Source organism: Pyrus communis, chromosome 14 (assembly GCF_041283825.1).
Source record: "Pyrus communis isolate YQ-2024b chromosome 14, ASM4128382v1, whole genome shotgun sequence".
NCBI lineage: Eukaryota > Viridiplantae > Streptophyta > Magnoliopsida > Rosales > Rosaceae > Pyrus > Pyrus communis.
In genome coordinates this window covers 10,440,057-10,464,111 of record NC_142578.1, presented here as the reverse complement: position 1 = coordinate 10,464,111, position 24,055 = coordinate 10,440,057, and the positions used below count along the sequence as shown (strand labels likewise).

General features: G+C 37.1%; 1 protein-coding gene and 1 pseudogene across 1 annotated transcript; one reads left to right on the top strand and one right to left on the bottom strand.

Moving 5' to 3' along the window:
* Positions 1-8,429: 8,429 nt before the first annotated feature.
* LOC137712247 (late embryogenesis abundant protein At1g64065) lies at positions 8,430-9,417 on the bottom strand. The gene has a single exon (XM_088683846.1). The coding sequence runs from the start codon at positions 9,288-9,290 to the stop codon at positions 8,700-8,702; it is 591 nt and encodes a 196-aa protein (XP_088539972.1). The 5' UTR covers positions 9,291-9,417; the 3' UTR covers positions 8,430-8,699.
* A 5,647-nt stretch (positions 9,418-15,064) lies between these two features.
* LOC148691214 (uncharacterized) lies at positions 15,065-18,151 on the top strand (annotated as a pseudogene).
* Positions 18,152-24,055: the final 5,904 nt, after the last annotated feature.

The window sequence follows — 24,055 nt, the reverse complement described above, 5'->3', positions numbered from 1 at the left end:
TCATACGAAAAATGTGCCCATAATTGTTTATGGATATGGATAAATTAATATATATATATATATATATATATATATATATATGTTACTAATATTTGTGATACAAGAAGGGTAAAATTTCCATATGGGGTTAATTGCTAATAATAATTGGGGTAAGTAATAATATTTATTGACATAATTAGGGTTTTGTGGCATAAGTTGTAAATATGTTGTAATAATTGGTTATATATTTGTCTACATGGTAGGCTATTTGAATTTTGGGTATTATTTGAATGTTTACTATTATGTGGGTTTTTCTTTGGAAAATAAGAGTTTCAAAGGCCTTTCTCTAAAGAACCCAATTAATCCACTGTCTTCCATCACTTCCACAAACAAACTCCCTCCACGTGCAATCTTTCATCCCACAAAAGAAACCAACAAAATCTAGCAGATAACTAACATGGCTCGGAAAAATAGTGATGCGGAATCTTTGCAATATGCTAATGAGCTAAAACGCAAGAAGCGAATCAAATTGACTATACACATTGGTATTTTCATTGTGTTTCAGATCATCATCATAATCTTGATGAGTCTTCTTGTGATGAAAGTCAAGACCTCGAAGGTAAAGCTAGGCAACATCAATGTCTAAGACCTCAACTCTGTCCAAGCAACACCTTTATTCGACACAAAATTCAAAACCCAAATCAAAGTTAAGAACACAAATTTTGGTCCATACAAGTTTGATGTCACATCCCGGCCCGGGCCCCCACCACATCCAGGCTCAACTCCACCATAGCACGATATTGTCCGCTTTGGGCCCCTACCACACCCTCACAGTTTTGTTTATGGGAACTCACACGAGAACTTCCCAGTCGGTCACCCAACCTGGGACTGCTCTCGCGCGAACTCGCTTAACTTCGGAGTTCTGATGGAACCCAAAGCCAGTGAGCTTCCAAAAGGCCTCGTGCTAGGTAGAGATGAGAATATACATATAAGGCTTATAGGATCCACTTCCCTGGACGATGTGGGATGTTACATTTCAAGCTGGCATTGTCACGTTTTTCTACTAAAGCGTGATTGTTGGGCAAGTTGTTATTCCAATGAGCAAGGCTGGAATGCTTTCTACCAAAAAAATTGATGTTGAGATGAGCTTAAGTTCAAGAGCACTGAGCAGTTCCAATCTTGGCAGGTAATTGAGTAGCGTGGTGTTGACTCTGAACAGCGCGGCTAACTTGACCGGAAATGTTGAACTGATGTTTATAATGAAGAAGAAGAAGTCTTCCACCAGCACCATTGCATTTGATTTGTCATCAAAGATGCTGAAAAGTTTGCAATGTAAGTGATTATACAAGATAAGTAGCATGGAGCAGGAGGGTGTAGTTGAATTGCTTCTTTCTGTAACATATTTAGGATTCAAACTGCGAGTGAACATCACGCGAAAATCATGTCATGTTTTCCGTGTTCGTGTCATTTTCGTGTCATACCCAATATCTTAACGGGTCGTGTCGTATAATACCCGTTAAAATAAACGGGTAAAATGACCTGACCCGTTACCCATTAAGGAAAATATATTTTAAACCAATAAATAATCAAATGAAAAACATAATACTAAATAAGCATATACATGCCATATTGTCACATCCAAAGCATAAAAACGTATTTTTCTTTTATGTATATTTTCACTTGCCAAAATTGATCAAATGGTAAAATTGGAAAATATTGGAATAGAGAAGGGTTTTTTTCATCCAAAAAAGTTCTAATAATTTAAATGAAATAGAATCCAATGGTATAGATTTACTTTCATTTATCTTACGGCTATTATTAAAGTAAAGTCTTCAATAGTTTTTTAATTAATGTAGAAGTGTAAAAAATATAGAAAAAAATATATATATATATATATATATATATATATAAATTCTCGTAATGACAAGCCTTACAACTTTCATGAAGAACTTAACTTCAAAATTCACCACTATAATCATATAAATCATAGATCAAAATTTAACCGTTGATCGTTGTTTGCATTTACGCTTCATTGTTCTCATCAAATTTTGTTTTTTCAAATTTTCTTTTTTGAAAGCATGATCTATTAGAGGATGCAGGAATATGAACGATTTGGATCGTTGATATTATATTCAGAGTTTTACGGTTAGTGAAAATATTCCTTGATGTTTATAAAGTTTCTACAAACTATATGACATCGACTCATATTTCAGTTAACTATAAATATCGAAATGTGATATCAAAGATCTGAACTGTTCATCTTCTTACATCCGCTAGATGATCATGTTTTCAAAAAAGAAAATTAAAAAATGAAATTCAATAAGAAGAAAAAAGTGTAAATGACAATCGACAGTTAAATATAAATTTAAGGTTTATAGATTATAGAGTTGGATTTCGAAGCTGACCCCTTCATGAAAGTTGTAAAGCTTGTCACTATGAGTGATTGTATATTTTTTTTACACTTTTTACACTTCTAAAATAATTATGATTAATTTTATTAATTTTGCCCTCAAATAAAAAACATTATTCATGAGGGTTTGGAGGATTTTAAAAATCTAAACGATAATGTAAGTGTAACCATTATCTACTCGTGGAGGAATAATGATGAATCACGAGTGTTTATATATTCTTTCACATTTTTCATACTTGTATGTATGTCTTCTTAGTTCTTGGCTATACAAATATTGTACTAGTTTATATTAATTTTGGACAACAACATGTTAAGTAAAATTTATCCTAGTGATAATAAGGAACTCTCATAATAAAAATAAATAATGACTAAAACTTAAAAAAAAAAAAAACTTATATAGAATAATAATTCAAAACTATATATATAATATAGAAATATTGTATATATTAATATCGCTATTGTACTTTATAATAAATCTTTTAGTAAATAAACTTTAAAATTATCAAAATAATTTTTTTCTTAACGGGTCGAAACGGGTTACCCACGTGTTACCCGCGTGTATACCTGTTAAGAACCCATTATTAATGGGTGGGTCACCCGATAATGACCCGATTAGTTATCGTGTTGACCCGAAACCCGTTATTTTCGTGTCGTTTTTATGTCGTGTCACCATGTCATGTCAAAAATTGCCAGTTCTAAACAAGACTAGTTCTTGATTTGTAATCTTTGTGCAACCCTTGAATTTGTATTTTATAAAACATTTATTGATTATTTTTAACCATTTATGCCAGGTTTTCCTTTCTTCCTGTCTTCAATATATGTTGCTTTGTCAAGTTTAAAACCTTTGTATTTTTTACACTTGTTAGTTTTACTTTTGATTATTTCATGGTTACTGTTTACTTGTTGAGCTAATGGTTGCTCTTTTAACTTGCTAATGTGAAATATCATTCTACTCGTATAATTAATGGGTTCTTCCCCAAATAAAGCTGCCGAGAGATTTGAGCAGTATCATTCTATCATATGCTTCTTGTGAGCTCCCCATAACACTCAATGAATTTTTCCGAATTTGCATTCTACATTGAGAAAATCCTCTTAATTCTAGTGAGAGAAAATGTCTCATCTCTGTTAAAAACTCATGAAGGTATGAATCAATTCTTCTTTCTTGTATCCTCAAATTGATGAGCATTGCGTATTTTGAAATCATATGCTTTGATGATATATCCTACTAATTATCAACTAAGCGTTTGAGCTACAGTTCAATTGAGAGAAGCTAAATGATTTTTACTATTTGATACTAATTATCAACTAAGCCTTTGAGCACTGTTCTATTGGATTTGGCATTAAATTAACATGCCTAAACTAAAAAGGATTAGGATATCTTGGACGCAAGATATTTGGATTTGTGTTCCCTAGTTGGTTTGGGATTTGGCTTTAGTATAGGATTTGGTTTCCTATATTCTAGGGACTTTGTGTAAACCTATGACATCCATTAGTATAAATAGATGGATGTGGGATAGAGTTTTGTGTGCGAGAGTTTTTGAGAGGCATAAATTTGTATACTTGAGAACACTTTGTGTTTGTGAGTTCTCTTGTATTTGTTGGTAATCAATAAAGCTTCCGTTGCTAGAGAGGTATTCCTAAATTGGAGGAACTTTGAAATCATTGTGTTTTGTTTATTGCTTGATTGGTTTTTGGTTTAATTTACAACAAGTGGTATCAAGAGCTTAGGTTCTTATGTGGGTTGTGACTATCAAGCAATGACGAAGACTAGTGATTCTACCAGTGGTGATGACGTTGAAGAAAAGTTTGGCACTAGTGGAACCAAGATGCTAGGTTTGAAATTAAGAAATTTGATGGAATGAACAACTTTGCTATGTGGCAGTGTGAGGTTCAAGATGTCCTGATACAACAAGGTTTGGTTGTTATGTTAGGAGACATGTCGTTTGCAATGAAAAAAGAAGAATGGGAAAGATTGAATGCTTATGCATGTTCTACAATTCGGCTATGCTTAGGAAAGTAACAGAAGTATGGTGTGATGAATATAACTTCTGCAAAGGAATTGTGGGCTGCATTGGAGACAAAATATATGAAGAAAAGTGCAGAGAATCGACTGCATCTCAAGAGCAAGTTATACAGGTTCCAGTACAAAGAGGGCATGAAGATGATTGGCCATTAGAAGAGTTTAATAAGTTTATAGTTGAATTGGCAAATCTTGAAGAGATAATCAAAGATGAAAAAAAGGCCTTGATCCTGATGAACTCATTGTCTGAATCCTATGAGCCCTTCATGAGTACTTGGATTTATGGCAGGGAAACAATTAAGTATGATGAAATCTCTAGTGCTCTTATGAATCATGAGGTGAGACACCTTGATAGGCAAGAAAGGAATAACTCTAAAGCTTTGATGGTGAGAGGGAGATCAAAAGAAAAGAAAGGTTCGTACAGGAAAAATAGTAGGTCTCGTACTAGAGGAGTCTCAAAGAATAGGAAGTTCTTGGACAAAGATGAGTGAGCCTTTTGTCATGAAAAAGGACATTGGAAGAAGGACTGCCCTAAAATCAAAGAAAATACTAAAAAGAAGAATGACGACTCCGAAGCAAATATGGTAGAAGTCGGGGATGAGAAATTTGTCTATGCCCTAACTGCATTGAGCACTGTGGATTATATGAAAGGGTGGGTGCTTGACACAGGTTGTAACATCACATGACTTCTCAAAGGCATTGGTTTTCAAGCTTCAAAGTTATGAATGGAACTGTGTATATGAGAGATGATAACCTATGTACAACTCAAGGAATTGGAAGCATCAAGATCAAGCATCATGATGGTGTGATTTGAGAATTGCATGGTGTAAGGTACGTCCCAAATCTGAAGAAAAAGTTGATCTCTCTAGGCACTCTCGAGTCACAAGGCTACAAGTTTTAATCTGATAACAACGTGCTCAAAGTTGCTAAAGGAGCACTTGTCATAATGAAAGGGCCTCAAAATGACTTACTTTATATGCTATAAGGAAAGACTTTGGGAAATGGAGTGGGTATGGTAGCTGATGAAGTGCAAAGTGATAAAAATGACTTGTCTGCATTATGACACATGAGGTTGGGACATGTAGGAGAAAAAGTATTGCAAGGATTAATCAAGCAAAGGTGTTTAAAAGGAGCAAAAACTAGAAAGATAGAGTTCTGTGAGCACTGTGTTCTTGGCAAACAAACAAAGGTGAAATTTGGCTCAGTTGTTCATCAAACGAAAGGGATTTTGGACTATGTTCACTCTGATGTTTGGGGGCCTGCAATGAATGCTTCTTTAGGTGGAAAAAGATGGTTTGTATCTTTTATTGATGACTACTTTTGCAAATCATGGATATATATGATGAAACGAAAGGACAAGGTTCTTGACATCTTCCTAGAATAGAAGAACAAGATTGGAAAGAAGATTAAGATACTGAGAAGTAACAATGGAGGGGAATACACCTTTGATCATTTCTTCAAGGTGTGTAAAAAAGAAGGGATTACTCGACATTTCAGTGTTAGACATACTCCACAGCATAATGGGATAGCAAAGAGACTAAATAAGACCTTGCTCGAGAATGTTTGTTGCATGCTATCTCAAGCTAAGTTGCCAAAGAGATTTTGGGCATAAGCTTTGAGCTATGCATGTTATGTGCTTAATTGACTACCATCAACAACATTGGAGGGTAGAACACCCATTGAAGTGTGGTTTAGAGAACCAACTCAGGACTATAATAAGCTACGAGTGTTTGGATGCAATGTCTACTTTCATGTGAAGGAAAAAAAACTGGATTCATGAGCTAACAAATCTATCTTTATGGGATTCAATAGTGGTGTGAAAGGCTTCAGACTTTGGTGTCCCGAGTTGAACAAGATTATAGTAAGTAGAGATGTGACATTCAATGAAAGTCACATGAAATTGAAGGAAGATGTTCAGATGGTGGAGCTTGGAGAATAGGTAGTAGTGAATTCACAGCTAAGTAAGAAAGTTGTGGAAGAAGAAAGACAAGGTGATCAACTTGAACATGAAGAGAATGATCGTGAAGAAGAAACACCATCAAAAGAATTAAAGATACAAGATGATTGTATAGCCAAAAGGAAGGGAAAAAGAGACATATCCCTACCTACGAGATATAATGATTGCATGGCCTACATGGTATATGCATTGTCAATAATTAAGGCTGAAATTCCTTCTAATTTTGAAAGATGTGATGAAGCAATTGATAAGTTCTCAGTTGGATATGTGAACTTAAACTTTGCTGGAGACTTAGACATGAGAAGATCAACAACTGGGTATGTGTTTACTATGACAAAAGGTCCTATTTGTTAGAGATCAACATTACAACCAACGGTGGCACTATCAACCACAAAAGCAGAATACATGTTGATCGCTGAAGCTATCGAAAAAGCAAAGTGGACTCTGGGGTTATTATGAAATTTAGATGTAGAACAACACAAGTTGAATGTATATTGCGACAGCCAAAGGGCCATTTATTTCGCCAAATATCAGGTACATCATGCTAGGACTAAGCACATTGATGTACGATATCATTTTGTGGGAGAAGTGGTAGTTGAAGGTGAGATTTGTCTTAAAAGGGTTGCTACCGAAGATAATCTAGTTGATATGTTGACAAAGATGGTTAATACAACTAAGTTCAAGCACTGCTTGGATTTGGTGCAGGTGAAGCAAGTTTGGTCTTGCGATATGGTGGAGCAACGGAAGTTGTTTGATGCCTCGTTATGGATTTCATGCCAAGGTGGAGATTGTTGGATTTGGCATTAAATCAACATGCCTAAACTAAAAAGGATTAGGATATCTTGGACGCGAGATATTTGGATTTGTGTTTCCTAGTTGGTTTGGGATTTGGTTTTAGTATAGGGTTTGGTTACCTATATTCTGGGAACTTTGTCTAAACCTATGTCATCTATTAGTATAAATAGATGAATGCGAGATAGAGTTTTGTGTGTGAGAGTTTTTGAGAGGCATAAGTTTGTATACTTGAGAACACTTTGTGTTTGTGAGTTCTCTTGTATTTCTTGGTAATCAATAAAGCTTCCGTTGCTAGAGAGGTACTCCTATATTGGAGGAACTCTGAAATCATTGTATTTTGTTTATTGCTTGATTGGATTTTGATTTAGTTTACAACATGTTCTTCATATCAGAGCATCATAATCATTCTCTGTATTTGTACGTTTAGAATAACGTTTATTTCCAATGTCAATTCACTGATTTTATGATCACAGAACCATTTACATACACAATGGATCTGGTGACTGAGGTTGGATGAAGATTGAGTTGGAATGGTGGTTGCCTTCATCAAGCAGTCTATAGAGGAGAGATGAAGCTGCAGAGGTACTCACTGCCACTTAGGTTAGCCACTTAGATTAGAATTGAATGATAATTGAACTTAATGTAAACTTGTACTGAGGTTCAACTGCTACAGTGTGGTGGTTACAATGTTGTTTATACTCATTGTTTTACATTGAATTGTGTACTTGTTAAACTAGGAAAAAAGCAGGGTAGATTTAGTCCCCCAAACATAAATTGATATCATACTTTTTCTTCTCTCTTTACTAGTATACCCCAAAAAGATGCTCAAACCGGCAGCCGGTATAGCAGATCCAAGAGAAACATATTCTTCAGATTGGAGTTCGAAATAGGGATATCTTTCATGTTTAATTTGTTCATCCTTTTTCTTCGTTTTAGAGTTATTTTTTAACGTCATAATGACCTTCTTATTGCAGCAGGAACCAAACATTAACGACCTTACGGGAACACACTTTAGGATAAAAGAGTTCAATAGAAAAGTGATTTCCGTACATTTTTTTTTTTCTCATCCTACGTACCTGCATTTGTTTTTTACTTTTGAATTGAAGAAATCAAGAAAATCAAACAATAGAAATAAGCAAGGTGTGCAGAAGGACAGAAGTGTCCACAGAAATTCTTTCCAAATAAATATCACGTCTGATTTCACTTGCATTGTAAGTTTGGGCCGTCTTTGACGACATGGCAAATGTGATTGTGCAGTCCAACAACACTTCTACCAACATCTATTCTTCATTTCACTATCCGATTCTATTAAATTTTGTGATTGGATTCAATTTGATGAAGGAAGGAATTCTTGCTATATGTACTACAGAAGTTAATCATCTGTTTCTATATTCAATCAAACAAAATTAAAAATAAGAAAAAGAAAAACAAAGTAGAGCAATACTATGAAAATTCTGCAACAATATGCAAGAAGTCCCATAGAAGATAAAAAATGAAACAATAAAATTCAAGAACTAATACTGATCTCGCAGGTCTGATCACTTGCATTGCAAACTTTTGAGCGTCTTCGATGACAGAGCAAATGCAATGGTGCAGTTCATGGTGGAAGCCTTCTTCTTTTTCATTATAAACATCAATTCAACCTTGCCAGTCAACCTAGCCGCACCGTTGAGAGTCAACACCCCGCTGCTCAGTTCATTCCCAATATTAGAACTGCTCAAAGCACTTGAACTCAAGCTCACCTCGACGTCAATTTTTTTGGTGGAAAGCATTCCTGCCTTGCTCTTTGGAATATAAACTTGCCCGACAGTTGCGCCTTGGTACAAAAATGTGACAGTGCCTTCATCAAACTTGTATGGACCAAAATTTGTGTTCTTGACTCTGATTTGGGTTGTGAATTTAGTATCAAATGAAGGTGTTGTTGGGGTGGAGTCAAGCTCTTGGACGTTGATGTTGCCTAGCCTGAGCTTGGGGGTCTTCACTTTCATCACAGTAAGACTCATTGCCGTTATAACTATAATCTGAAACACAACGAAAATACCAATGTATATGGCCAATTTGATTCTTTTCTGGCGTTTCAGCTCGTCAGGGGACTGCAACGATTCCGCATCATTTTGTTTCCAAGCCATGTTAATCTCCTTTTCTTTTCTGATAAAAGAGCTGAAAAAAATAAAAGTTGCCTGCTTTGTTGGCTTCTTTTTGTGGAATGAAAGATTGGAAGCGAGGGAGTTGTTTGTGGAAATGAAGAAAGAGTAATGTGCTTTATATAGTGTTTGGAGTTTGGCCTATTTTCAATAAGTTGTGTTGTGGAATGAATTTCCTGGAAAATGTGAGTTCATCAGGAAACAATTTTATCGCACACACCAAACCAAACGCGTCCAAGTGTGGGAATTATTGACTTATAGATAATCGATGAATTTGGTGGAGTGAGGACCTTTTAGGTTTTTTCTTTGGTCAGCCAAGAGAGAAAATTTTAATATTAAATATCCGTAGAAGCTTCTGTTAATAAATCAATATGATTATTAGAGGACACTTAATGACAGGTGAGAACGTGATGTAGGATCTATTAGAGGACACTTATCACCTATGGAACGGTAGATCAATAGAAATTTATTGTTATTTAACTTGGATTAGTTCTAATTAGCCCCATACAACAAGCAGGATTCTTTAAGAAAACAACTGAATGCTAAAGAAGCTTGAACCAATCAAAGAAGTCACAGCCACAATTAGCTTCTGGTAATAACTCTCAAATCACTTGTGGCTCGTTTATGTAACTCTAATTAAAATAGGAAGAAGTAAATTGAGGAGAAATTGAATTGAGGAGGAGTTGAAATGACGAGGAATTGGAATCAAATTCTTGTTGAAACTGTTTACTTAAATGTTATGGAATCAGAGTAGGAATAAAATTGATTTTATATGAGGTGTTTACTAATTCACTTGAATCGGAGTATAAATCAATATGATTATTAAATTACCCTTATCTTTTTTATTTAATCTTTATATTTATTTTTCATAACATTTTAAATAATTATTTTTATTTGTTTGATTAAAGTGGAGTTAAAAAACCCTAGCCAAATCATCTTCTCCGCAGACCAAACAAGTTAAAAATTTATAACCCACTCATCCCCCAGTACACCCAGGAAAGCCACTAAACAAGATTATAATCCACCAAACAAGATTATAACTCACATTTTTAAAATCTTCAAATCCTCTATTTCTCATCGTAAAGGTCACTCCAATTTTTGTCTTCGGTTACACGCTCTAAAATATTCAAAATCCTTTTTAGGGTACTTTCTTCACCTAAGTTTTTCTCACAGGGAATAGACTTTTTTCTCTGGAATGAGCCAGCAAGCGAGAAGCATATCCACCGCCTGATGAGCCAGCAAGCGAGAGGGCAGAATAGGAAGAAAAAATGCATTCCTGATTCTCTTACTCTCACAAAATTCAAATACCTCATCTATTCAGAGAATCCCACTCCTCCAATTTCAGGAATTGCATTCCTTATTTTGGGTGGGGTCCACCACATTGTTGATTCCCCAGTATTTATTAAACACAGGAGTAATCTGTAATCGGAATTCAATTATGTTATTTGATTACCATTACCCTTAAGTAAACGCACTCTTAGTACATTGTCTTGACTTATAAAATTATTAGAGAGACGGCCAAATGACACTTCCATAACACCGATATTGTCCCAAATTTGTTAATTACCACCTGCACAGTTCGACAATGGTGGAGTTTTCACAAAAGACTTCGGTATTTAAACTCTTTTTTTCTCCCTCATTATGCCCATATGGGATATTTCAACATACATGTACTACTCACGGATGTCAATATAACGTTGAAGACTAATAATACAATGTTTCCTGAAAAAAGGTTAAGATACGTGTGTTCTGTGAAATTTTATAGGCCCAAGCATGGTCTACCACCAATATCAACGATATTGTCCCAACTTAGCCACCTATTACTAGGTGTTGGGTTTTATCACAAAAAGCCTTAGTAATATTAGCGGTGGAAACTCTCATATATTAATTGTATATTCTTTTATCATATAACCGATGTGGAATCCTATTCTCCAATATGCCCTCTCCCGAGTGACCCCACACAGGGTCATAAGGGAAACCAATTCCCACATCGGGAACTAGTCAAGTCATTACACTGGAGCTTACACAACTTTTCCAGAGTCCGATCATCATTCAAATATTAGGGCCAACGCAACTTTCGAGGGCCTAGTCATTTAGTACCTTAAGTTGGTGCTAGTGCAAGTTTTCGAAAACCCAACTTAAGGAGGTACATTCGAGCCCAGTAAATCGGACCCAGAATGTGTTGAAGGAATAGCTTGGTCTAATACCATGTGAAACTTTATAGGCCCAAACATGGTCTACCACCAATATCACTAATATTGTCCCAACTTAACCACCGATTACTAGGTGTTGAGTTTTATTGCATAAGGCTTCGATGATAAACTAGTATATCATTGAACCATAAATTTTTTAAAAGGCTATGCAAGATGTAGGTTGGCAAAAATCTATGAAGGAAGAAACGTTAGTAATTGAGAAGAATTCCAAATGGGAATTGGTGGACAGGCCTATTGACAAAGATGTCATAGGTGTCAAGTGGATAAACAAGACAAAGTTTAATTTGGATGGGTCATTCCAAAAGAAGAGGGCAAGGCTAGTTGAAAAGAGCTACTCACAAAAACCTGGAGTAGATTTTAATGAAACATTCACACCATTGGCAAGACTTAAAAACTATTCGGATCCTAAAGGTATTGGAGCTACTAGGCATATTAAACTCAAGAATTACTTCTCAAGTTGTTGATATATTCACCAAAGCACTGTCAAATACCGAGTTTCAATACTTGAAAACACTCGAGAAAGTTCAATGTTAAATATCAGTTAACGTTCATTTATAATTATAACAACAACAAATGTTCTTTTGTGTAATATTCCTTATGTGACTATTGTGACTTTGTGAAGGTGTTTCCTTCTTTTCAAACGGGTTAGGCCGAGATAACGATTTTTTGTTCATTTTCTATTTCGGTGCGAGGTGTGCCACCACCAAGCTACATATTTGGCTTGGATGGAATGTCTGTGTTTGAAGTCACGAATCTGACTTCTAACCAAACGACTGAACGGCCAAGCAAGGAACCTCTTCTTAGCATAGGTCCCTCACTCCTTTATGATCAAGGGTGGTTAGAGCAGATTTGTATATTTTGTGATTTTGGGTTAACAGATGCAAAGGAATGTAAAGGCGCAAGAAATTAAAGTGTAAGAATGTAAAGTGAGATAATATAAGAGAACAATAACGTAAAAAACAAAAAGGTGAAAGTAGAAAGTAAATAGGCTTGAAGAAAAGTGCGATAAAAATAAACGAACTTGAATTAAAATTAAATAGAAATAACAAGATAAAATGAAGTGCTTAGACCATCTAAGTGGAATGTCATGTAATCAAATTAAAGGTAGAAGCAAACTCCAACCGATAAATCAATCCTAAGTGGATTGACATATGAGAAAAGGGGGTGTCAAATAATTTTTAATTATTTTATCGTGTGGATCCTATTAATGCACCAATTATAGATCTTGAAAATTTATTTTAATTGATTACTTATTAAAATGGGTCCTACAAATATTATTTATAACAAAAAAACAAAAAAAAAAAACCATATCGGTTGGAAAAACAGAAATCTGACATTTTCACGTCAACTGACAAATTAACATTTGACATTTATCTTTTGACATTTCTATTGAAGATATAAATCTTGAAACTATATACTTACATGAACTAAGAATTTGACAAGTAAACGACCTGCGGCCGTAAATTAAAACCTAGACCAAGTAAAGGATGAGAAGAATATGAAATTTAGTGTGTTGATCGAGGGATCCAACTTCATGTCTTAAAGCTTCGTATTTATAGAACAACCATTCGTCCTAAATCGGCCATTTGTTTGGCCTGTAAGTCTTGCCTTATTGAAAAGCCCTTCCTTCCGCAGCCACCTTAATCTTAGGATATGATGGCCACAAAATCAACTCACTTTCGAATATTCATGCCTTTTGGGTTGATTGATTTTGCCCATGTGCTAATATCCTCAAATTAAGCCAGGATATCAGGAATGATATCTTCTGTAAGTAACCAAGTCCAACGTGGAAATCGGTTATCACCACTTACAACTCAAAACACTCTCTGTTCGGTTTTTCTCAAACTATATTTCTGACTTAGGCATCAAAGATCCTTTGGCAAACACCGTGCCCTTTTTTCCTTGGGTGTTCGCCAATGAGCCTATCAGTGTTCATTGTTTTGAAGGTGTGATTTTTGTCAATCCACCATTGGTGAAAATTTTCATCACACCAAACAAATTTTTTAAGTTCTAAAAGCAATTTAGGAAATTATTTGTCATATTTGGCCATGGACAGTGACGAAACTACATAGGGGCGAGGAGTGGCGTCCTCCCCTCCCCTCACTGGAAATCAAGCCCAGGAGCGGTGGTTCCGCCCCTCTAGTCCTGTCGGAAGTGATGAAGTTCTGTGTTTTATGGGTTCATTGCTGCTATGCAACTATGCTGCATGCAAGTTCCTTTTTTATTTTTGTGAAAACCAGGCCAAGACGTCGTTCTGGTACTGGTTAAAAAAATTTAAAAACTCCCTTCAATGGGACGACATCGTTTAGGTTATTGAGTTAAAACAAAAATTAAATAAATAAAGGAGACCACTTGTCCCCCAGTTCCTTCACTATCCCAGACCCCATTCTTTCCGATTTCAAAACAATCAGAGAGTAGCAGCTCCCCAAATACCAGCGACAACATCCTATTGGCCTTCCCTGCTTCCAAAGTTCAAGCCACCTCCTTGCACCCTGTTGCCAGCTTCTAGGTGCCATCCTTTGGTTTGGTTGGCCACTTCTCTCCAAATTTTTAGATGAAATCTTTAATTTCTAAATTTGTATTATCCCTAACCCTAATTCATTATTTAATACAAAATGTTGTTTAATTTATATAGAATCATAAAGTAGTTGATCAACATGGTTAATGAATATTAATTATGGATTATTGATAAGAAATTCTATAATTATTGATTACTGAAATTGTTATTTAGGGCAAAAATTGAAATTTTTATTATAGATTAATTGATTATTGATATTGATTAATGGAATTTTTGTTTACTGAATAATTTATATGATTATTTGTGACAGCCCGTCTTGAATTATTCTATCGATGGCGTGAAATGACGATTTTGCCCTTGGACGTTAGTTGGTGTCATGGGTGATTTGTTTTTTTTGTTGGTGACTCAGCTGTACATCACACACTTACATGCACCCATACCTTTCCCGTTGACCTCTCTCTTGGATTTTCTTCCATCTCCATAGAAACCGTACGGACAAACCTTTAACCAACAGACCTCTCTCTTGGATTTTCTTCCATCTCCATAGAAACCGTACGGAAAAACCTTTAACCAACCATTTCAGGCATGAATCGAGGGTTTGAAGGTTGGTTTTGAACTCCCTGCAAGTCTAGGAGTTGATCCATACCTTTGTTTGAACTTAAAACCTTCGAAAACCCTAGTTTCTCGTGAGCTCCAATTTAGGTACTGTTCATGCACACGTAAATGTAAAGTTTTTGGAAGATTCAAAATTTATAGGAAGCTTTAGAACACTCTCACAAAGCTCAGAGAAGAAAAACGAGGTGTTTTGGACATCGGGAAGTCGAGTTTAGCGAGTTTCAAGTTTTGGCCAAATTATCGAGGGTTCTCCGGCGAGATTTTGTGGATTTCAGGGTTTGAAATTGGTAAGGTTTTGTTCTTCTCATTGTAAGCTTTAATTTGAGACAAATTTCATGGATTTTGGTTAAGAATTGAAGAAGATATGAAGTTTTGAAGTTTTTTACAGAAACCGACGAAAATTCAAGTTGCAAATGGCGGCGTTGACGGTGGTGGACGGCGACGACTGGCGAGACTCACCGGAGAAGACGAAGAATATTCCGTCAACTTCGACGGAATATACTAACGACGCTACTAACGACATCAGTATATATAACGGTATATTCCATTTTTGAACGGAATATTCCCTAACATCGTTAAAGTCTCAGTCCATGTGCCAGGCATATGCCTGCACGTGGCCGACGCGTTTGGCCATGCCTTGGCCCGTGTGTGGTAACGCATGGGTGGTCGGAAAATTATTTTTAAAATATGGGGATGTTCGTGAGGTTGAGTAGATCACGTTGGTATATTCAAACACCCCATTTGAGCATTGTATGAGAAGTTATTAGCTAGTTTTATTTATGTGCTTTAAATTAACGTTTATATAGTTGTTTTGCATATAGTTGAGACCTATCCTCAGGACGAGTATAGTCAATCGAGGCTTGGGGGCTACGAACCTTCCACATACCAGTGAGTAGGCTTTTGGTTTTCCGTATATACCTATATACTTGGTATTTTTCCCAGAAAATGAATTTGAATGATTATACATCTTGAATGCCATGCAAAGATCTACCTATTTTACTCATGCATTAGTAGTTGCATATATTTATGATTGGTGTTGTGGACGCACAGGTAAGTGCCAAGTAAGTTTATAGATTATAGTTGTGAGATTGATGATTATGTGAGATATGTTGAGAGCTCATAAACCTGCACTCCGGTGTTAGTGCTCCCGCTTAGAGTCAGGGCACAGTCTTTCACGTGATGTTCACCTCTCGCACCATACGCTCATCTTGGACCCAAGTTAGGGCCACAGTCTTGTCGTACAGACCACTATAGGTGGTTCCAACTCATAGGTGACCTGCGATTATTCGCATAGTCTTCACGTGATCGTAGCACTTGAGTGTATTTATTTACACCCAGTCATGTCGTACATACCACTTTAGGTGGTTCCGACTCGTGTGCATGTATATTTGTTGAGATGTGGATTTGGGTTGTACAGGTCACGTTAGGTGACACCGGCTAGATAGATAAGCTCTAGATTCAGCTGTACATGTCACGTTAGGTGACTCTAACTGACATATCATTTGCATTGATTGATATCACTTGACTTACATATTTTATGCTGAGACATTCAACATGGCATATTTGTGAATTATGTTATTCTAAGCATGGTTGTGGTATATATACATATAATCTATTTTCTGGGAAATTATACAGGTTTTACGGTGAGGGTTTACTATCATTGGTAATTGAAATGCTTTTGAAAAGATTTGTTTTTGCCCACTCACACTTTCTATTTTGCATCCCTCCAGGTTCTAGTTAGGAGTGCTTTTTGATGGCTTGCGAGGAATCTGCGACAACTCTGATCGATTATCACCATTGTATGGTCACCTTTGGGTGTTGTATAATTAGTATTTGTCTTGCTGGACTGCACTTAGGCTATTTATACTCTGGTTATGTATTTCACACTTAACCTCGCACTAGCACATTTTCTGAGCTAGTACTACTAGTAGTTGGTTTTTGTTTATTCGCATTTTTATTATCACGTGACAGGCAGCACGCCTTGATTTAGGTCGGGGTGTGTCAGTTGGTATCAGAGCCTAGGTTTGGCAGTCCTACATATTTTATGAGTATTCTAATTATTTTGGTGTCTTCTGCCAGAACTATGTCGCCTCGTAAAGAGCCACGTCATTCAGCTGAGCCTAGTTTCCCCGATATAGCTCAGTTAAGGGAAGCTATTGCTACTGCTATTTAGTCTGCGCTTCGCCTTCCTCAAAGGACACCCTTGGAGACTATGTATAATTTAAAGTTGGATAAGTTTAAGGGTAATGAAGGTCATGAAAGGGCAGAGCGGTGGCTCGACCATCTTGAAAAGATTTTTTGAATGTTGTAGAGTCAAGGGAATCTTCCTTATGAAAGGTGGGTCGAGACGACTACATGGTTCTTAGGTAAAGAACCAGCATCCTGGTGGAAACAGGAGGCTTATCCGATGACACTAGAGGAAGCAGTTGGCTGGGAAGTGTTTAAGCAGTTGTTTCAAAGAAGGTTTATTCCCCTTGAGTATATTGATCGCAAGAAGCAAGAATTTACTCAATTGAGACAGGGGAAGTTGACGACGAATGAGTATTACAGGAGATTCACTGATTTGTCTAGCTATGATTCGGAAGTTGCTGCTAATTCGGTTGAGATGCTTCGTCGTTTCAGATTGAGTACTAAGAAGAAGTGGCGTTCTCTGGCGATCACTACTCCTTATGCTTCTTACCAGGAGTTCTATGAGATTTTTTTGAGGATTGAGGATTCAAAGAATATGCCTAGTGAGAGTAAGGAAGAAGAAAATGACGGTAATCAGAAGAAAGATGATAAAGGTAAAGGTCAAGTATCTCAAGGACCTTGCAAGACTCTGATCTTTAAGCGAAGTAGAGCTAGTTCCAGTTCTTCCAGCGGGGGTTTTAGTGCCATTGGTCAAGGAAGAGGTGGTAGAGTTTCTAGGAGTCCTAGATTCGAGAGACAGGGTGACGCTAGTAGAGGAAAGGCTCCGCTGTGCCGCAAATGTAACAATAGGCATTTTGGAGAGTGTAGACGGGGCAGCAGTGGATGCTTTACATGTGGACAGTTAGGACATAGAGCTGTAAGTTATCCTCAGAATCAGCAGAGGCCCCAGCAGCCTTCCTTGCCACCACCAGCGCCGATCCAGTAAGTTCCAAGGTCTGGTAGTTATGGTCAGATGGGTCGTGGTGGTGTTTACCATTATCAGGGTGACCCAGTTCCTTATGCTCCAGGACCATATCAGTATTCCCAGGATCCTTATTACCTGAGTGGGTATCCTCAGTATTCTGGAGGTTATACGCCGTATCCTCCTATTCCAGCTGGTGGATCTCAATGGTATCAGAGAGGACAGCCCCAACAAGGAGAGATTGCTTCCAGTAGTGCAGGATCTTCAAGGTAGTCTGGTCAACCTAGTCAGGGGCAAGGTGTGCAGGGTCGAGGTGGTCAGACTAACAGAGGTCGTGGTGGACGATAGTAGACCCAGGGGCATATCCATAACATTACGCTGCAGGATGCTCAGAATAATCCTGACTTAGTCATGGGTCGTTAAATATTCTTGGTCACTTTGCTAGAATGTTAATTGATTGCGGTGCTACACATTCTATCATTTCTTATACATTTGCTCAAGTGAAGCAATTCATCCTACAGCTTTAGGGTATGATTTAGAGTTTTCTATGCCTAAAGGGGAGAGATGTTATGTTGATTGTGTATATCCAGGATATCCAGTGATGGTGGAGGATATGGTTATGCCAGCTAACCTTATCTTATTAGATATTGTTGATTGTGATGTGATTTTGGGCACATGTTGGTTGCATTATAATCGTGCCAATATAGATTGCTACGGGAAAACAGTTACTTTCCATCATCTTGGATTACCTATGGTTACTTTTGTGGGTGAACAAAGTGGGGTAAGGCATGGTGTTATTTCTGCTGTGAGAGCAAAAAGATTATTATCAAAATGTTGCCAGGGATATTTAGCTCATGTGGTGTTGAATGATGTTATTCCACAGTGGAAATGGGAAAACATTACTATGGACTTTGTGTACAAGCTTCCTCGTACAAATAATGGTTATGACGGCATCTGGGTGATAGTTGATCAACTTACTAAGTCAGCACATTTTATTCGAGTGAGGGAGAAGTATTCTTTAAGTCAATTAACTGAATTATTTATATCGAAGATTATGAAGTATTATGGAGTTCCTATTAGTATTGTCTCGGATCGTGATCCCAGGTTTACTTCTAAGTTCTGGGTGGCATTTCAGGAGGCTTTGGGATCAAGGTTACTTTATAGTACAGCATATCATCCCCAAATAGATAGACAATCAGAGATGACCATTCAGACATTAGAGGATATGTTAAGATCTTCGGTATTGCAATTTGGTGATGCTTGGCACAAGTGGTTGGATTTAATGGAATTTGCCTACAACAACAACTTTCATTCAAGTATTGGCATGACACCATTTGAGGCACTTGATGGCAAATCTTGTCGTACACCCTTATGTTGGTCAAAGGTTGGTGAAAGAGTTTTGGAGGGCCCTGAGATAGTGGAGGAGACTGCTCAGAATATTCAGGTGATTAAGTCTAACATGAAAGAGGCCCAGGATTGACAGAAGAGCTTAGCAGATAAACATGTCACTGACCGGGTGTATAATGTAGGTGATTGGGTGTTTCTGAAGTTATCACCGTGGAGAGGTGTGGTATGGTTCGGGAAGAAAGGCAAGCTAAGTCCTAGGTACATCGGACTGTATACGATCACCGAGTGAGTTGGTTAAGTTACGTATAGGCTTGAGTTGCCTTCAGAGTTGTCTAAAGTGCATAATGTTTTTTATGTGTCCATGCTTCGTCACTATGTTTCTGATTCGTCGTATGTGATACTTCCTCAACCTTTGGAAATTAATCAAGATTTGACTTATGACGAGAAGCCAGTGACTATTCTAGATTGGAAAGAAAAGGTTCTGAGGAACAAGATTGTGAGATTAGTGAAACTTTTGTGGAGAAATCACTTAGTTGAGGAGGCCACTTAGGAGACAGATGATCGGATGAGGGATATGTATCCAAGGTTGTTTTATGATTACTAGTGGTTTGTATTTGTTGTGTACATGTCGGGACGAAATTTTCTTAAGGGGGGTAGGTTGTGACAGCCTGTCCCGAATTATTTCATCGATGGCGTGAAATGATGACTTTGCCCTTGGACGTTAGTTGGTGTCATGGGTGATTTATTTTTTTTTTTGTTGGTGACTCAGCTGGACATCACACATTTACACACACCCATACCTTTCCCGTTGACCTCTCTCTCCTCTTTCTCGAATTTTCTTCCATCTCCATACAAACCATATAGACAAACCTTCAACAGACCATTTCAGGCATGGATCAAGGATTTAAAGGTTGGTTTTGAACTCCTTGCAAGTTTAGGAGTTGATTCATACCTTTGTTTAGACTTAAAACCTTCAAAAACCCTAGTTTCTCGCTAGCTCCGATTTGGGTACTGTTCATACACATGTAAATGTGAAGTTTTTGGAAGATTCTAAGTTCATAGGAAGCTTTAGAATACTCTCACAAAGCTCGGAAAAGAAAAAAGAGGTGTTTTGGACGTCAAGAAGTCGAGTTTAGCAAGTTTCAAGTTTTCGATGGATTATCGAGGGTTCTCCGGTGAGATTCCATGGATTTCAGGGCTTGAAATTGGTAAGGTTTTGTTCTTCTCGCTGTAAGCTTTAATCTGAGACAAATTTCATGGATTTTGGTTAAGCATTGAAGAAGATATGAAGCTTTGAAGTTTTTCTAGAAACCGGCGAAAATTCAAGTTACAGACGGTGACGCTGACAGCAGCGGACGACGACGACCAGGGACACTCACCGGAGAAGACAAAGAATATTCTGTCAACTTTAACGGAATATACTAACGGCGTTACAAACAACATCAGGTATATATAACGGTATATTCGATTTTTTGACGGAATATTCCCTAACGCCGTTAGGGTCTTAGTCCGTGTGCTAGGCACGTGCCTACGTGTGGCCGGCGCGTCTGGCCGTGCCTTGGCCCGCGCATGGCAGCGCGTGGGTGGTCAGAAAATTATTTTAAAAATATGTGGATGTTCGTGAGGTTGAGAAAATCACGTTGGTATATTTAAACACACCATTTGAGCATTGTGTGAGAAGTTATTAGTTAGTTTTGTTTATATGCTTTAAATTAACATTTATATAGTTGTTTTGCATATAGGTGAGACCTATCCTCAGGACAAGCGTAGTCAATCGAGGCTTAAGGACTACGACCCTTCCACATACTAGTGAGTGGGCTTTTGGTTTTCCGTATATACCTATATACTTGGTATTTTTCCCAGAAAATGAATTTGAATGATTATACATCTTGAATGCCAAGCAAAATATCTGCTATTTTACTCATGCATTAGTAGTTGCATATATTTGTAATTGGTGTTGTGGACGCACAGGTAAGTGCCAGGTAAGTTTATAGATTATGGTTGTGAGATTGATGATTATGTGAGATGTGTTGAGAGCTTATAAGCCTGCACACCGGTGTTAGTGCTCCCACCTAGAGTTAGGGCACAGTCCTTCACGTGATGCTCACTTCCCGCACCATACGCTCATCTTGGATCTAAGTTAGGTGTACAGTCTTGTCATACAGACCACTATAGGTGGTTCCAACTCATAAGTGACCTACGATTATTCACACAGTCTTCATGTGATCGTAGCACTTGAGCGTATTTATTTACACCCAGTCCTGTCATACAGACCACTTTAGGTGGTTCTGACTCGTGTGCAGGTATATTTGTTAAGGTGTGGATTTGAGCCGTATAAGTCATGTTAGGTGACTCCGTCTAGATGGATGAGCTCTAGATTTAGCCGTACAGGTCACGTCAAGTAACTTCGGCTAACATATCATTTGCATTGATTGATATCACCTGGCTTATATATTTTATACTGAGACATTCGACATGGCATATTTGTGAATTCTGTTATTCTGAGCATGGTTGTGGTATAGATATATATAATCTATTTTCTGGGAAATTATACAAGTTTTACGGTGAGGGGGGTTACTATCTTTGGTAATTGAAATGATTTTGAAAAGCTTTGTTTTATCCCGCTCACACTTTCTGTTTTGCGCCCCTCCAGGTTCTAGTTAGGAGTGCTTTTTGGTGGCTTGTGAGGAATCCACGACACTCTAACAGATTATCACCATTGTACGGTCACCTTTGGCTGTTGTATAATTAGTATTTGTCCTGCTGGATTGCACTTAGGCTACTTATGCTCTAGTTGTGTATTTCACACTCAATCTCGCACTAGCACCTTTTCTTAGCTACTGCTAGTAGTTGGTTTTTGTTTATTCACATTGTTATTATCATTTTGCTTCGGCACTGTGCACATGGTTACGTCACTCTCACGTGACAGCCAGCACGCCTTGATTTAGGTCGGGGTGTGTCAGTTAGTATTAGAGCCTAGGTTTGGCCAGCATGCCCTGATTTAGGTCGGGGTGTGTCATTATTGGTATTGATTGGTTTATTAGTTAGTAGTCATATAATATATTCTACTCTAAGATTAAGAATCTAAGATTTTTTTTTCTTTGCATTATACAGTTAATTAATATAAAGATACTATAATGAGCCTATTATACGAAGTTTTTATGGTATGAAATGTCGTCGGTAACTATTGTGATGTGTTTGTATTGATAAAACCATGGAAGATATTACTATAAAAGGATTTGATTGTTGTTATTTTTTTTACTCTTGCACTCTTTAAGTTCGCCCCTTCCTCCGACAAATCTTGGCTTCGCCACTGGCCATGGATATTGAACAGATAATTCCTAGATTGGACATGGACATTTCACCCTGCTCATAATTAAAGGAGATGCTCGTGTTGTCTTGTTGATCCATTCAAGCCTCAAGGTTTTTGAAATCTTGGTAGGATTTTTTTTTCTGCAAAATCTTGTAGATAATATTACTGGCTTTTTAGTGTGTTATGCGTACTTCTCTATGGAAAGTATTTTCGGAGCAAATAACATTTTTATTGTGGATAGTGTTAGGTTATTTTTTGATGGTATCGCTCATAATTTTAGGTTGGCTTATGAGCTTATCCATTGACCAATTAACTAGGTTTGCTCTCCTTTTCAGATGCATACATTAGACACCGACACATTTCCACGTGCGGTTGATATTTCTTGATGTAAGACGTCTTAACTCCTAAATTAAATATACAAGTATTGCAATTGGGCGATTATATTCCGTCTTAAGATTAAGGGCAGCAAAAGTTGACTAATTCAAGCCATGTCCCTTGTGCAACACTAACTGGCCCCATAGGGTCGTTCTATATATATCTTCTAGTAGACTAGTACGGCTTACTTATTCGCCCATTTTAATTTGGCTAATATAAAACTTAGTTATTAGAGGAACTTCTTTGTTATAAGCTGTATATACATTTGCAGTGGACTCAAATTTTGTCCAAAGCATAAAAAAAAAAAAAAAAAATGAATTCACCTAATATAATTGTTTGATCAATGGGGTAGATGAGATTCAAACTCGGACCATTAGATTAATAGTTAGTTTTTAAGATAAATAGATAACAAGATTACAAATTAAATCTTAATTGTTGAGCTAATAAAAAATAATAATCGACAACATAGCAATATAACTAATAAATATCGATGACAAGCTTAAAAACTAATCGTTAAAAAAATATTTTACAAATAAAAAAAAATACTACTAAATTATAATACTAAATAGTTAAACCTCAAATTTTAGTATGGATAATCTCGTATCTATTAGAAGTAGGGGAGGGTAAATGGGGTGTAGGAATCATGGGTTGGGGTGTATGACAGCTTGTCCCAAATGTGTATAATATTTTATCCTCGAGAGCATGGAAATTTCTAATTAACCCTTGGACATTAGATGGTGTTGCGTGACGTGCATTTTAGTTGTGGTCCAATTCATGTTTTCCTTAGTTTTGGAACCAATTAGAACTTAGGTTTTATTTTTCTTTTGTTTTGGTTGGTGACCCATCTGGACCACACACACACCACTCCCATTGACTCTCTCTCTCCTCCCTCTCTATTTTTCTTCATTTTCCGTACAATAGTACGGTCAATTGGTGAACCAACCATTTCGTGCACGGATCGAGGCTTTGAAGGTGATATTCGTGTTCTTTACGAGCCCAGGAACTCATTTATACCTTTGGTTAGACGTGAAGACTTCGAAAGCTCGGGAACCAGGAAACCCCGATGTGGTGCACAATGACTCCGTTGCGATCGCTGAGGTTTCATTGAATTTTAAGGTTCTAGTGAGCCTTAGGATTGCTTCTTCAAGCTTAGGGAGGAATTTTTAAAGGTTTTGGACGTCGGGAAGCTCAATTTTGGCGAGTTTTAGAGGTAGCCAGATTATCAAGATTTTTCCGGTGAGATTCCGTGAGTTTTAGGGCATAAAAGTGGTAAGGATG